General features: G+C 36.8%; 1 protein-coding gene across 1 annotated transcript in view; it reads left to right on the top strand.

Annotated features, from left to right (window-relative positions):
* Positions 1-17055, top strand: part of PLD5 (phospholipase D family member 5) — a 199177-nt gene that overhangs the window by 37761 nt on the left and 144361 nt on the right. Inside the window, 2 exon segments of the mRNA XM_054397880.1 lie at positions 7474-7529; positions 7531-7557. Of these exon segments, the coding sequence (XP_054253855.1) occupies positions 7474-7529; positions 7531-7557 (83 nt within the window).

Here is a 17055-nt window from a genome sequence, read left to right as displayed (position 1 = left end):
AAATGGTGAAGTTCAGTGTATTCCACAAAGAAATCTAACTTTGGCTGAGAGAGGTTAAATTCAGAGTGTTGCGCAGATACAGCATCGCGCCCAAGAGGAGAGTCCATGAGATCTACGGTGTACGAATCCTGAGAGCCCTGAGTCACCTGAGAGTCCCTGTTCCTTTCTTCGCTCCATCTGTGAGGAAACAAGCTGTTTGCTGTTTTGCCTGTGATTTGACACTTTTGAATCATCTACATCTGAGATAGCCGGAATGGACTATGATCTTTATTCACCTATTGTTGTAGATATTATTTTAGATTAGATAAATGATAGTAGCAGCCAATGGAATTGTTTAGAAGGGGTGGACTGTGATGGTTTGAAACTGTCTTCTTAATTTTTCCTTGCAAAGTTCAGAACAGAGAAAGTGAAAGAATGTAAATAAGTCACTATTGGGTGTAAGAAAGCAAAATACTGATTGTTCTAAACACTTCCATTGGATAGATAGAAATGTTTAGGAACTATTACCCAAAACAAAGTGGGCACTCTGCACATTCTGCGTTCTGCAGTGGGGGCAGTTGCTGGGCTGTCTGGCTGCTGTTTCTTCTTCTCTTCTGGCTGAAGATAACACGTACTGACCTTGGCAGCTAAGTTAACAACTTTCTGATTAACAAACTCTGCTTCTCTGTCTAGGGGGGTCTGAGGGGAAGCTCCTGGGAGAGAGAGAGGCCCCTTTGGGAGGGTCCCCTTGGGGGGAAGCAAAGGGAGCTTGGTTGTGCTTTTCTGTTGATTGTATATATTTGTAAGTGTTGTGAATTTTGTATATTTGTACATACTCATTGCATTTCATTGTAGATTTTAGACTCTGCTTGTAAATACAGCTTTTCATTTGCTTCCAGACTGGGCTAGCCTGGTTATTGTCAGTGGGGGGGGGGAATTTCAGCTCACACCGACACAGCTTTTATATTTTTTGTCTTCATGAATGTGATTTTACCACTGGAAAGTCTCATTGACATTAATATATTAATTTTATGAGGGCATTTCAGGTTATAGCTTGTATGTATGGTTTTGATAAAGTTTTTTCACAAGGTGAACTACTGCTCCATGTGTGGGAGAGCAACAGATGAGGTGGTCTTTGATTTTAGTGGCATCGGTTGTTGTTTTTGCCATGCTAGCTATTGATTTGTAAACCCATGAGCCTTGAAGAGGGACCACCTTGCTGTTCTGTGTGGTGATGGGGCCAAATAGGCCAAATACAAACCCAGAACAAGTCCTGGGATGTCCAGGCATGATCTCCCTCTCCCTCTCCCTCCTGCAGGAGTCAGGAAAACACGGGAAATGGACAAAAGAACCCAGGCATCAGAAAGTCTGGTAAATAAGGGATATGTTCTCCCTTTATAGTAAAAGAGCACATGCACTAGCTATGCTTTTCCCAGACTAGGCCTATGTCTTTGCCTTTTATGTACACAGCTTGGCAGAATGCCATTTTATTGGTTAAATGTTCTGCTTGCTTCTGTTACCCTATTGGCCAAATTGAATCTCAGGCAAGTGATAAATACAGGCAAAATTTTATTCGTCGTGACTTGCCTTGTCTAAGATCTGGGAGAGAAGCCGTGAGCCTCGCCCTGCGCGCCTGGGAAGCCTGGCCTCGCCCTGCGCGCCTGGGAAGCCGAGCCTTGCCCTGCGCGCCTTGCAACTCAGAATGTGTGCTGTGGCTCAGTTTATGTAGAAAGACGCAAGTGCCCTTCACAGTAACACATCATAAAAGCCCAGGAGAAGACAGAAGTGTCTTGCCAGGCAGAAGGGACAAAGCCAGGGTGAGCTAATCCCCTGAGCATTGTGCACTGCAGCAATAAGTCGCTTCCAGCCTCTGTCCCTGCTTTGAAAAACCAGACCATGTCATGAAGAAGTAGAAACAGGCTATTTGTCTATGAGCCTGAAACCCCAGGACAGCCTGTGAGATCCTGGGAAGAAGCTTCAAGAGCCACCTGCTGTCATGCCGCAGCCAGACCGACCATTGAGACAACTTGGCATCCCTGTTGGCAACCAGCACCAGCCTCTTGCCATGTAATGCGCTCGAAGAGCACCTCAAAACCCTTACTGGCTAACATACAGCAGCAGCATCCCTCTGCTTGAGTGGAACTCGTTGTGAGTAATTAGTTTATTGCCTCTTTGTTACAGTTCTATCTGTCTGACTCCCCATTTTGGCAACGTTCTTGTCGAGTCGCCCCAGTGCTCAAGCGCCATATTGCACAGGAGAGTCTCTTTCCCAGTTATTTTACCGGTTTGCTTAAATTGTTAAATATTGCCTAAATATTGTACATTCCCATTGTAAATATACATTCCACCTGTACATCGAACCTATTAATAAGTTTTGGGCAATTTTTTGTATTAATAAATAATAATTATTATTTGTATTAATATCATATTTGCCGTATTAATTTTTCATAAACTATAACGTTCTGCCCCCCCGGCTTTTTTTTTAACTTTCTTCCTATCTTTAACTTTTTTTCCCCTGCTAACTTCCTTAGTTTCCTATGTCACCAGTGAAACTGATTACCAGATTAAAAATTATATTATAATATATTATATATAATATATAAAATATATATTATATATATATATATAAATAAATATATAATATATATTATAAAAATATTTATAGTTGGGTGTTTTGGCTTTGGAATTTCTGTGCTAGTTAGATTTTTGAAGTAATGGATTATTCCTGTGCTTCTGAGCATGTGTTCCTGACTTTTTTTAGCACATGGCAGTGCAGAACTTCACCAGTAGCCACATTGACCATGCTTTGGACATATTTCTTCATAGCTGTACTGGATAGCAACAGGACTTAGTTCTTTTTTGTGTGTGTTTTTGGTTGTTTTTTTTTTTTTTTGGGGGGGGTTTTGTTCGATTTATTTGAGAAAACAATTTGATTGTGAGAAAAACAGTTTTGATAATACAGGTCAACATATATGAGCTGGTAGTGTGTTAGAGTGATGTTATCTTGAAATCATGGGCCTGGTGAAAATACTCAAGCAAATGGAGAAGGTGCTGTTTGAGGTGGTTTGTTGTAGGAAAACAATGACACAGTTAAATAAAGAGGAATACAGTTCTTACTCCCACACACAGGTCTTGTGGTTCTGGTCATCTACCAGACTTCCATACAGAAAGGTAGAAAACGCAGAGTTACTCACTGTGTATCCATTCTTTTATCTTACATAGCCAACTCTGTATTATCACTGGTTTTCTAAAGCATTTCTATTTGCTGTAAGCCTTTAGCAATAACATTCAACAATAACTGCTGTTCAAGTTCAAGTTGCCTCACCAAGGCAGGCTGAACTCCATACTGAGAGTATTTGGGTGTGAATTTTAAGCGTCTTGGGTGCTTTATGATCTTGGAAAGTTTAATTGTGTTCTTCCCTGGTTTACAACTTTCCAATTACTGATGAAATAGAATATCCTCAAAATGAGAAAGTGTTTGCTAATCATTCTGTATAGTTCCTGGCTGTCATGATGGGCTTAAACCTTTTCTAAGAGTGAGGATTTTGGAGAAGGAAGTGGGAGGAGAAATAAGTATTTTGTGAAATATACAATATTTTTAAAAAAATTCAGAATATTTTATTGATAAATTTCCTATTGTGTGTACGTGTAGCTGACGGTTGTGTAGGTGGTTTAATGACTTTTAGAATTCTGCAGGCATATCTAACTTAGTTTATCGTCATTCTGCGAAGTCCAATAATATCACATACTTTTGTCTTATTACTCATTAGAGCTGTGATTTAGTTTTAACTATTTATAGCAAAATGCTCATAGATTGCAAACCACGGGGAGAGACAATGCTTCATAATGACTCAGTTCTGAATTCAAATTTATTAGGACTTTCACTTAATGAAAAATTAAGAGAGCAAACAAGTCCAAAGGTGTCCCAAACAACCCCCCTATCACTCCCCTTCCCTGTGGAGCTGGGGTTTTTGGCACAAAGATAAATAAAATCCAGGTGCCTGCATGTCTCTGCTAACCAGGACTTGTGTAGGCATAGCCTTGTTTTTGGTAAACAAGCACCACGTGTCTCACCTGTGGCTTACCTTATCTCTTTCCTAAACTAAATTGCTGTTTCTGAATTTCTGGTTTTGATTAAATTGTTTAAACTGTTTATATATACATTTTGTGGAAATATTTTTACCCAACCAAATACCTGTACCTGTAAATAAATTGTAAATAAGTTTTGGTGGGATTTTTGGATTAATAAATAGTTTATGTATTTTTAATAATATTTCCAAATAGAGTAGATACAGCAACGCAAGAAATTTACATCACAAATATATTGCTATAATTTCAATTTCTTTGATCGTTTGGAGCTTTCAAGGACTTCCTTATGTCATTCCTTAAGACAAACTGTCTGAATAATTGTTTAAACTATGTGGCATGCTAGGTACGTACAGATGCCTAAAGAATGTGATCAGATGCTTTTGGGTGCTTTCTTTATATTTTTGAAATAGCCTCCAAAACATGGAGCTTCTCATGCTGGTTAATCTGCTTAGAGTGGTACAATCTGGCAAAATTTACCTGCCTTTGCATGTCTTCAAGAATTAAAATAAAGATTTTAAGCTAAATTTGGGAGGAAGATGGTTCCTTCTCCTGAAGAGGAAAAAATTAAACTCCTTTACGTTGTGGATTCTTAAAGAATTAACGGAGGAAAAAGAAAAAAAAAAATCATCTTTAAGGCTTATGTAGATATAAAGTGGTTGCAGTTACACCAGTATACAATTCTTTCCCCTGATGGATGCTTTTTTTGTTTGTTTGTTTTTATATATGTGCGTTAGAGTATTAAACTAAAACAGACAAAACCCACAAAAAAGCCCTAACAAAATAAAAGGGAGCTTTCTCTTGAAGCAAAAGCCCTAATGCTAAAATGACTCAGGTAACTTGAATGATTTATAATTTTTGTGCCTGTATTGATAGTGGTTGTTCTATATGGAAAGGTGTTTTCATTGAATATAGGTGGTGATGTTTGCACTTGAATTTAGGAGGTGGGTGTTTTAAATATGAGAAGACTCTGCCAGAATTTACTCTGAAATTTTTATAACATTCATTTAAGTTTTAGCTGTTCAGTAAAAACTGGAAGCATTCTGGCTTCACTGACTGAAAGGCAGGGTTTAAAATGGTTTACATGTATACATAGGGCTGTATAACCCTATTCTATGTACATTTCATGTAAAAACATACAGGATCAAGACTTGGCTGCATATCTTTTTATTTGCTGTCTCAACAGATATCTTTTGTGAATATAAGGGTTTCAGAAACATCAAGGATTTCAGGAAAGGATCACACAAACTAGTAATTTGGCTGAAAACATTCTGGTGGAAAGGTTTTTATTTCTAAAAAGGGCAAATACTCTGTAGCCTGATTCATTGCAATTGAGTCATTTCAATGATGTTCTGTTGAATGTCTGTTGGGTCTCAATGATATTAGGAGTGGAGCCTCTCTGATGGGAATTCCATATTCAGTCTGATTAAATCAGCTGCATAAATTTTTTACTGTCACTACCAAAGTTCTGGTGTGGCATCGGGCACTTCACGGTTCTTCTCTTGATCCCTTCATGCTGCTGAAACTGATCAAGTTACAATCTTTGTAGATAGATTTCTGATGAGTGAAACCAGTGCTGTTTTCTTTATCCTGTAAACCACTTTGCATAGTGTTGTCCATTTTTTTCCTGAAATGTTTTTCTTCTTTGTTTCATAGAATCTGTTTTGCCTAACTTTGCCCTCCTACCTTCTTAATCACTTTTCAGTACCTCTTTTCACTTCATCTTGCTCTGTTTCCGCAGGATTGAACTGTCATCCCTTTCTCTTATTTATATCAGATAATCTCACCTGTAAATGTAAATCAAATTAATCCTTGTTATAATAGCTAGCAAATTTATTTATACTAGACGTTTGTTCTTCAACCAGAAGCAGAGAGAGTTTCTTGTGGCTGTTCAGCTAGGTATCAATAGCTTAACATGGCTGAAACAGACCTTCTGTAGACTCCCTTAATGCTGCTTCCTTGTCACTCTGGAAAAGAATCTAAACTTACCATGATGTCCACCACGTGTCATTCATTCATTCATTCTGCAAGTTCAGAGACAATATCGTCAGTGATATTGATGACTAAATCTTATTTCTTTATGTAATTTCTTAAAATAAATTGTTTGCTGTTTCAACAAATAATCAAACCTTCCACCCAGCTGCTCTACACCTTTTAAACAAGCTTGCTGATTATTCCCTGATTATGCCAGTCCTACAGTTTCATTCAAACAACCTTTACATTCTGTTGCGAAGAGAAGGCGGCTACCAGAATCTTCTCTGATTTTGTTTTCCTTCTTTGAACAGAGCATGGTCTTAACTGTTCTAGACCTTTCTAAACTCTCACAAGCATCACTCCATCCTCATTCATGTATTCATTAACATTTCAGGCTCAGTCTTGTGCTCTCTTAGTATAATTATATGCTTATATGGTTTTTCCTTGAGAGCATTTCCATCATAGCCTCCGTGGCCTCTTGATGACACTTTCTTTAAAACCTATTTATTATGATGCACAAAAGCTTGAAAATGGTCAAGTTGCTGGGATATTACTCTAAGCTCCTATCTAGCTAGCCAGTATTGTCTGATTTGATTCCTTCTGACTCCTTGTTTGTCATCTCTTACAGTGTTTGATGGAAAGGCCCATGGAACCAGGACTTTTTTGTTTTCTATGTCACACTCAGAACAGTAGTATCCTGGGTTGATGCTGAGAACTCTAAGACAGTAATATTAACTAAATAAATAAAGTCACAGCATCACAGAGAGATTTTTCTGTGGGGTATTCTTGAGAGGTGGCAGCTGATCATTTCATCCCTTTCTAACTTCCCACCTGATCACTAGAAAAAAAAAAGTGTTGTTTTCTTTTGTTTGTTTGTGGTTTTTTGTTTGTTTGTTTAAAGGCCAACAAAGAGTAGCCATATTGCAAATCAAACATGCTTTTAGCCAATCTGAAGGGGCATTTGGCTGCTTCACAGAAACACTGCGTATTTTGGCAAAGTTAGGAGCTTTGGCTTAGGAAGATTCATGTTTGGAATAACAGGGTGTGCTTGCAAGTCAAAATTCAGGTATCTTGGCAGAAAGGTATGCGTAATCTGGCATGATGCCTTTCTGCACTGTGCCTAGCTGTAGCAAGTGTTAAAGTCCCTTGTGAACAATATATGAATATCATTTTGAAAAAAAAAAAAAGAAAAAGAGGAGGAGGGAAGAGAGCGCCAGGATTTATTTTAACATTTAGTGGATATGAAAAACAAGTATCAAGAAGCAAAACATTTCTGTGAAGCACTTGCTGTGAAAATTCTTCAACTTCTTGTTGCAAACCTCTTTATCACTCAGTTTGGCTGATTTCCAGAGCATCAAGGCTAGGAATTGAGGGACTGAAATGTAATCAGTGCTGATACATTTTAACCACATAAAACATTCTCTGCTTCCAAAGCCTGTGTGTCTCTAGTAAGCAGTGCAACAGCAACAGCTCCTTGCTGCTGGACTTTAGAGACGGGGAAAATATTGGATCAGAATGGTAAGAAGCTTATTACTACTTTTCAACAGATCTAGATCATTACTTTGAAATGAATGTTTAAAATGTGATGATTAGATTAGTAAGGATCAGTATTTAAACCAAGAAAATGTTTCTAAGATACAGTAGCATTATAAATGTTTTAATGGAAGAGATCAGTAAAGCAAGTTGGTGACAAATATCCTTGGCACTGAACATGTTGTGCAGCTTATATAAAATCTTTTAAAACTGAGAAACACTGCTGACTAGAATTTGATGTAAAATGTAAGGCTGTCTTCTTGTATTAATGCAGAAAGACAGCTGAATGTGCTTTTAAAATAATTTTACATTAAGAACCACTGGCACAGACTTTATGAATAAAAATGCAGATAAACCTATGCTGACTGCTTATGCAGGATGTATGTTTATATGTTTGCTGGTTATTCGTTTGGGAGTATTTTGTTTTGTTTTGGGGTTTTTTGTTGTTGTTGTGGCGTTTTTTTGTTTGTTTGGGGTTTTAGGGTATTGATTTGTTTTTCAGAAAGAGTCAGAGATGCTCAGTACATGCCTGTGACTTTGAGGGAGCTATTAAGTTGTTATTTTTCTGGGTTTTCAGTCTATGAGGACCTGTTAGTCACATTGTGTTTCTCTAATGCAGTTGTTTAGTGAGAAAAATAGGCAAGCAAAACTTGATAGACATTTTATTCTTTGTAACCATTTCAATATTCTGAAACAGTAGAAGTATAATATGAATATAAAGAAAATCTAAAATTATTGTAAATTGAAACAAATGCTATTAGCAGTTTGAATAATGCCTGAAAATATAATAAAAATATTCCTACTAGCTGTTTTCAAGGTATTAAATAATTGGAGGGGGAATGCAAATCTTGTGAATGTTTACTCCCAAGACTCACTGTCAAGACTGCTTGATGCATATTTCAATTAAAAAAAAACCCATATGGGAATTCAGCCATTCATTTTAAGTGCATATAAAGTCCAAGAATACATTGATTATGAAATAAGAGTACATCAGGGTGAAAGGAAAACAGATTACTAAATGAGTCTGAAGAGTACTGACACATGCTTACTTTACAGCCCAGCTTATGTGTGGGAAATTATTCTTTTTGTGATTCAAATAGGAGATTTTTAAAAGAGCAACTATGGGAGTTTGAAAAGTGTACAGTAGATGAGAGACTCTGTCTGATTTTTTAAATCTTTTTTATCTTGCTTGCATATTTATTGTTGCTCAGTGCTATAAAATTTAGAATGCAGGGACTACAGCTCTCACTGAATGCTTTCTAATCTTGTCCTTTTTAAGTGGTTTCCCTGAGTGGCAAGAAATAAAATACTGAAGTACAGTAGATAGTAAATCATGTTAGCTTGGCCTGCCTATATAGTCCAGGTTACAACTGTAAACACATTTTGATGTGTTAAAGATTCAGATTTTCCTTCTCAATGTGCAGCATAGATTACAAAATCAATAGCTGAATATCAACCCAGACTGTAATCTTCTTGGAAAGCTGCTTAGTATGAATCCAAGCATGGTGGTCATTATCACTATTATAACTGTTACAATTTTCTTGATTAAAAAAGTGCCCTGTGTCGAGTATCTATTAAATACTGCTGTGGTAGTGAATAGGTTTTAGTGTGTTGTTGTTTCTTGTCAGAAAAGAATGTGCTTAGATTTAGTATTATTTTGTATCTAAATTTCGATACAGGAAAACTTTGGAAATGGGAGATCTGGTTGCTTTTCCCTGGTATGAACCCAGAACTTTATTGTTAATTGTTATTAATAAATGAGACTATGTATATTTTCAGGTGTGTGATTCCTTAGTTCATCTGTAAATCAAATGCAGATATTTTTCAGAAACAGCAAATTAAAGAAAACATTTCCTTCTAGAAACGTGATGCTCGTGTTGCTATGTATTTGCTTTTGGCAAAGCTAAGCTTGCATTTTATCTTTCTTGACATGAATTAGTTGGGTAACTAGTGCAGGTAGTTCAGAAGGGATCTATTTCTTTTTGGTTTGATTGTCTGAGCAAGGATTTTGCATATGTGGATGAAGGGAAGAAAAAGATGAAAGAAAAGAGAACCATCTTGCCCCCTCCAAAGATGAACCCTTAATACTAATTAACTATGTAATAAATGACATAACTAGTCTAAAGGGAACAGTTGCTTAACTACAATTTTAAAATTATGATTTCTTTCAGAATGTGAATACTAAATGGTGTTAAAGAGGCCAGAACTGAAAGTTGTCAAATGTTATATAGATACCGTGTTTATTTTATTAAAAGTGTTTTTTTTCCCCAATAAGTCTAGGGAAGAAAAGTAAAATTACAAATAACATAGCTCTTGCAGTGCTAAATTCTAATAAAGTATTGTCTAGGATTAGGAGGAGATGCTGGGTAGGCAGACTTTAAGTCTTTCTGGTGCAAAATTAAAAAACCCTGCTCAATAATTTGATGCGTGATTGATCCAAATAAATTTAGGTTATGTACTTTTAAAAAATCCCTGTGATTAAATAGAAATCTGATAATTTGCCTAAAAATGTATTTAAATTGTGTACTATAAATGTGTAAGATGTGTAGCTTATATGTAGTATAAAGTATGTTCTGGGAAAGGAAAAATAGCATTGTGTTTGCTGTGGAGCTGGTTCAAGACTGAGTAATATTCTCACGTTTTACTGGTTTGTTCTCCTGCCTGTTTTTTTGGCAAAAAAATAGCGTTTGTTCTTGTGGAAGTAGTCATCCTGGCTCTCATAATGCTACTACTGAAAAAGTTTTGAAGGATTTCTTTAGAAGAAATCTGGTGCAGTACAGCTTTGCTCCTGAAGTAGTTTGTGAAGGGCAAGGATCACCACTCTGACCTCTAATTGAAACACAATTCTGAAATATCTTCAGGTATACGATAGAGCTTATTCATAATAAAATAAACTTGTATTTTGACATCTTATATCCATATTTATGAAGCCAGAATACTTTTGATGAAGAAAATGTCAGCAAGCAAGGTTTGAGAAAGGATTCCTAAACTGGAATATATTGTTGGTGCTGATGGACTTATTTATTTATTTGTTTATTTATCAGAATTTTTGAAGCTTTTCTCCTTTTGGTTCATTATCAGTATAATATGTAGATCAGGTTTTGCTCTCTGAAATCAATCTTTTAAACTGCCATTGCACTGGCAGTACAACTTAAAATGAGTTGCTTTCAGGAAGTTATAAATCATTTGCTGTGGTTTACATGATGTATTAGCATGTCTGCTGCATCTGTGTTCAAGAGTTCTATTCCTTCATCCACGTGATATACAAAGAAACTGCTGTAATTGATTAATGCTTTTAGCATTAATCCTGGCTTTTATCCTGTCCTGACATCAAAAATGAAGGTTAGGTAAAATGAAGGTAGAGGAAAAGGTCAGTCTGGTCCTGGTCTCTAGGTGAAATAATTGATGGACGCCACTTCCTGAGAAAAAGAGCTGAAGTGAGAAGGTAACTGGATAATAGATATTTCCTTGCATCTGGTTAATGTTTGTATTGCATCACTTGCAGTGTTTTGAAGAAGACAGAAAGGTACTGACTACTTTATACCCACTTGATAGTTTGCAATTGTAAGAAGAGCCAGGTATGGAGCTGTGCCCTGAAGGATATGTTTCTGGTGCTTGTGTAAGAAGTGTGCTCTGATCAGAACTGAGCCTGCATAATCTGTAGTGGTGGGAGACAGGATGCACAATTTGACTGGATTTCCAAGCTCGCTCCACTACATAGGCTGGTGATACAAAGCTACCTTACCTAACAGAATCCTCTAGAATTCATGCTTGAGTGTTCAGTCTACATTTTGTTTAAACATATTTTCCAATATTGCTGTGTCACTTAGGGATAGAGCTGCATAGCCAGCTCTAGTGTATCACAAAGTGGACAGCTCCAAGGTGAGTGCCATCTACTCCACTGGAACTGTTCCAGGGGTTCTGCTTTCCCTCTGCTTACCAAGATGCAACACAGGTATATGACTAAAGCTTTTGGAAGGAGACTCAGGGTACAAGTTTGGCAACCTTTGGTATAGATCATTATTCATTTGAAAAGGATAGATAAAACTTATGTTGAAACCCACAGCACTTCTGCCTTCATTGCCATAGTAGAAGGGCTTTCTTAGTAGTCATAGGTTTGACTCAGTAGTGCTAGTCTTTTGGGTAGGTCAGAGATGTTCTGGAACTATGTGTTACAGCCTCTTCTCCCATTATGTGATAAAATGTGGCTTCATATGACTTCTATAATTCTCCCTGTCGCAGGATATGAGATGGTGCATGTGTGTCAGGCTGTCAGGTTAGAGGCTGCTGATTTATCCCTGCTTATGAGTGGACATATACATGCAGTAACAGGGTGAACTCTGTTTTGTTCATGTAATTGGTATTTAATTAAAAGGTCAGGTGATGACTGAGACTGGAGATTCATCTGGAAAAGTTACAAGAAGGAAGATGCTATAGGATTAGATTGCTGATTGAACGTTTTCCTTGCCAATAATTTTAATAGTTTTCATTGTAGTCCTTCCTCTTCATAAAGGAAAAAATCTCTGCAATGTGATATAGATTTTATCAACACTAGTTCTGGAGAGAAAGTTACTGAGAAATATATACTTGAATTGGCCCAGACATGTTGTATGAGGCACTAGGTCTCAAGTAACCAAAGAGCTACTATTCTGCAGATATCCGACTCATTCAGCATTCAGGTAGGAATGAAGGATCTTCAGTTGGCTGAAACTGTTCTGCATAACTTATATCAGAAAGTTTGTTTTGGTTTTGTTGTGTTGTTTTTTTTTTTAATTGGAGAAATAGAAGGGACTAATTTTAGAGACTGCTGAAGAAAGCCATGATCCAACGGTCCTGTAAGTCACTCGAACTTTGCTAGGTTTTTTCCTTACATTACTAAACTTGTCACATCCAATACAGTTGATTTTCTGTTTTTTCTTTTTTGTAAGAATGTCAAAAGTGATAGGCTTGTTAAAAAGAAACCCTTTTTTGTCCTACTTTTCATTCCATTATTGCAGAGAATTGAGCACAAAAGCAGCACTTGCATTTAATAATTCTTCCACTACAGCACAGGTAGAGAGAAAATTGGTTTCCTTGCACATGCAAAGTGTGAGAAAAATTAGTCCTATGAGTGATGAGTACAGCACACTAGGAATGCTATAGGCAGAATATATTAAGGCTTCTGCTATCGTCTGATTCCTGCAGGCTTGTCATAAAATGATGCTTGTAGTTAGCCACTCCCTCTGTGCATTTGGGCTGCTGTTGGACTGCGTTTCTTCTGTTCCTCAGTGCTAGTGTGGCCCAGTAGCCAGCAAGCGATGGGGAATTCTCTTATCTCCAGCTGCACCTCATGTATACTTTCTCTTTCAAGGTCATTCATGCATTCATTATCCAAAGTTAATTGCTAGGTTTGGGTTCCTAAGAAATTGCAGAAGAGTTTGAAAGATTGAGTTCTGAAAGAATCTTTTTTTCTTGGTGATCCTGGTAAACGTGATGCTCTTGCAATTGTCAGGTAATTGTATTGTTAGGAGCCAGTTGCAATTTTGGGTTAAAAGTTTGTTGAAAGAAAAAACACTAGGAAACTGTTATTATGGATATAATTTTGGATGTATTGAGAACATGATCTGTAGTAACAGCAATTCATTCCTCTGATGCTGTCAATAACAACATTTGTAGTGGATGCCATTGCACAAACCCACTTTTCATTTATTTGAAGAAAAAACAAAACAACAAAACACCTCCATGGGATTAATACTTAGAACATTTGCCATGCATGTATAGTTAAGTGCTTGGAAGACATAAACGAACCTGAATGTGTACCAAGATAAATATGAGTCTTGCTGCAATATCAATTTCAGAACTGATTGGAGTCAAAGAATTATGGAGAAATTAGTTTTGATGGCCTACATCATAAAAGAGAGCAATCAATTTCTAAGCTGTTATAGAAGGAAGTTCAATATACAATACTTCAGAACTTATCTTTGTGTTGCATTAATGTCTATAGTGGTTTTTGATTTGTAAATATATTGTGAGTCCCCAAAATGCTATGCCTCTTTCATGAATCTGTTAGTGAAGTTGGCTTCACTGTTGATTAGAGGTATTTTTTAGTAACAGTAAATGTAAAAATATTTGTAGAAGAATCTGAAGGGTGAATAAAGGCTAAAAAAATACTAATTCACATGGATGTAGAATGACCTTAATAGTATTATCAGGTTTAGAAGCCCTATGGGTTCCCTAGTGCAAGCTTATGCAAGTAGTGCATTTGCTGTGGATTATTTTAATGGTGCAAAACCAGTGAAATATTCACTTTGATCTGTGTCAGCGGTAGTGGGGAAGCACATATAATACATGCTTCCAGTCAAGGATGGAGAGGGAGTAGGAGGATTTTTCATGAACAATATAATTAAATGCATTTATATAAAAAATACCTACACGATGCTGCTTGAGAAAGTACTTTATAGAAGTAGATAATTATAGGGGAAAAGTAGCTTCTCTGTAATGATAGTATGTGCTATTAATTTACCAGCAGTGTGAAGGTGTTTTGAGTAGTTTGTTTGTTTCGTATTTGTAACAGTATTTTTTCTAATAATTGTGTCTTCAGAAAGGAATTTTAGATCAACATTTTTATTGGGCAAATTGCACTCTAATTTTAATACAGAACTTCTACAGGTTACTATTGTAAAGGTTTGTTTTATAGTATAAAAATTATTTGCTTTTGCAGAGTTTTGGGAACCATGAAAACTTCCCAAAGACACATATTTTCTTATGTATTTACTGCAATGTAAATTGTGTACATAGTTGCCACTGTTGTGGTTCATACCTATGTTTCTTTAAAGGTATGCAGACTAGATCATACTATTAATTCACCTGCTGCTGAATACTATCCTACCTATAAAATAATTCATCAATGACTCAGACATCAGAAATGAAAACAGAATCAGTTGCTTAGGGCTAAGTCTTGCAGGTGCTTTACTACTGGATATATTGTGTTGTGACTTTCCTGGCTCTAACGACACCCTGAATAGACAAAAAAAATATTACAGTTCCTGCTCCTCACCCCCCCCTAATCCTCCATATTCTGTGGAAAGAAAGTTTTCAGAGGATTTTGTTTCAACTCCCAACAAAAGTTTAGGTAGCATATGTGAAAACATTTCTTGACAAGAACGGTCAACTTGGATGCACCTGAACACTCTTGGTCAAAAATACATGTTGTGGGCTATGTTCTTAGTGTTGTTCAAAGAAACCTTCAGCAGGAGGAGCTCAGGTCTCCTGACAATGCTATCTGTATTGGCCCTCAGCTAAGAGTTCCTATGAGAAGGCCAGGACTAAGGCTAGTGCTCACCACCCTGCCCCCTGCTTGTGCCCACTGCTGCTATTTTGCTTTGCTAAATGGTTGCTGTATAACATCTTGCTCCCAGGCCTAACTGAAGTGCGGTGGAAAGTGTATGTTGAAAATGACTTGGCACAGCAGTTTAGACATGGAGGAGAGTTCACCGAAACCATCAAATAACTTTCCTTAACTATTATTTGAAAAACAAACCCCAGTGTAATCCGTGGCACTATAACTGAAAAATGGGAGTTAACGAGTTCTCTGTTTTAAAGATAGGCTCTTTCCAATTTGGTTGATAGTAACCTTTTTTAGCCAGTAAGAATTATGTTACGAAATTGCAACTACACTGTACAGAGACATCATAATAACTGGAGTTGAATTTTCTTGCCAGTTCTCAGAATCACAGAATACATCCACTTGGTAGAGACCTCAAAGATCATCTAGTCCAACCCTCCACTGAGCACTGGTTCTGCTCTGTATTTTGGTATTGTGTTGCACAAAATACAGAGGGGAGATTTTTGACCTGGACTGTCTCTTTAGCAGCTAGTGGAAGGGTGGTACATCTGTCAGCATTAATTTCAAAAAGAAAACCTGACCAAGCCCATGCAGCCAAGTTTCTGTCAAGTTGAAGAAATATCATAACCTAAATCTATGTAACAGTCTGGCTGTAAAAAAATAAAAGTCAAAGTGAGACCCACAGCTGTATATGACAAACTAGATATGGAGATTGTAACCTGAGTTTACGTAGGTGTCTTATATTTGAATAGAAGCAAGTACATTTTCTGTTGAGTCTTTGATCTCAGACTATGTTGTATAAATGTGTATATTAAATCAAAAGCATAATTTCTGAATGGACAGTGTATTCTAGGGAAATGGATGCAGGACATAGCAGACTGTGCTTGGCTAAAGATTTTTACTACTTTTCAGGGTCTGACCCTCACTAGGTTGCAATGAGAAGCATATTATTTATTGTGTTATAGACTCTCTTCTATCTCAAATTCTAAAATAGTTGTTTCCTGGAGGAGGCTTGGAATATAAACTGATGTACCTGACAGTTAATTAAAATTCAGTGTTGTTTGTTCTTGCTTAAATTAGTGCAGAAAAGCTTCTAGGAAACACCATAGGGAATAACATTCTGAAGATTTCAAATTATTTTGAAAGATGAGAATTCCCACAACTCAGTTCCTTGCAGAGTTGAAACATAACTCAGACGCTGCTTTACCACCTGTCACTTTTTTTTTTTTTTAATTTTTAGAGCATGTATTTTCTCTCTTTTATAAATAAATCAAAAGGAATGAACTACAGAGAGAACCTCTTATTTCCTTTTATACCAAGCAGGTTGTTTTCTGAATCCTAGTTAGTGAACTACATGCACACGTTACTTCTATTATCATGCTGTAACCTACCCAGAAAAATGCATAGCCAGAGGGAATCCAATTGTTTTATTAAGCGACACCAGCCATTGGCTGGCATTGTTGTACAAACAAAATAAAAGCACGTGTGATTGATTTTGTTTGTGATATGAAATCACTGATTATCCAGTTAATACCATTTTCTTTACCATGCACACAACCTCCCCCATGCAGAAAGCTGCAAAATAATAGTATAAAAGTAACTTTTAACCTATAACAATTAAGTTTCCAGATGTCTGATTCTTTGGTTTAGAATACTGCACAAGATGTATCTATTCCTAAAATAAAAATTATTTAGATAGTTGAAGACCTCTTTCATGATTGCCTATCTGCCAGGATGTGCGTTTTATTATTCATGTGGTGAATAAAAATTTTAAGTAATTCTTTAAGTCATCACTGCACAGTTCATTACAGAGATGTCATGCTAATACAGACAGACAGAATGAAAAAGGACTGGTAAAGCACTCAGAGCACCCACATGAAAGTTTAAAGACAGGCTGTCCCTCATGGAGAGGGATAGTTCAATGGATTTATGCACATTATTATCCACTACACCTGTGTTTTTAAGCAGTTACCTGTTTCAGGAAATACATGCTAAGGGGTGTGTGTGAGAATTTTCCAGTCTCTCTTGTTGGGCTTGTGCCATTAATTTTACCTCTAAATCAGACACTTGGATATTTACCTGTCCTTTCATGTTACGTTTTCTAGTAGAGTAGACTGGATTCAGACCTGTGTGCTTGACTGGATTCAGACTGGATTCAG

This window comes from Indicator indicator, chromosome 2, assembly GCF_027791375.1.
Source record: "Indicator indicator isolate 239-I01 chromosome 2, UM_Iind_1.1, whole genome shotgun sequence".
Classification (NCBI taxonomy): Eukaryota; Metazoa; Chordata; class Aves; order Piciformes; family Indicatoridae; genus Indicator; species Indicator indicator.
This window is presented reverse-complemented; position numbering and strand designations above follow the sequence as displayed.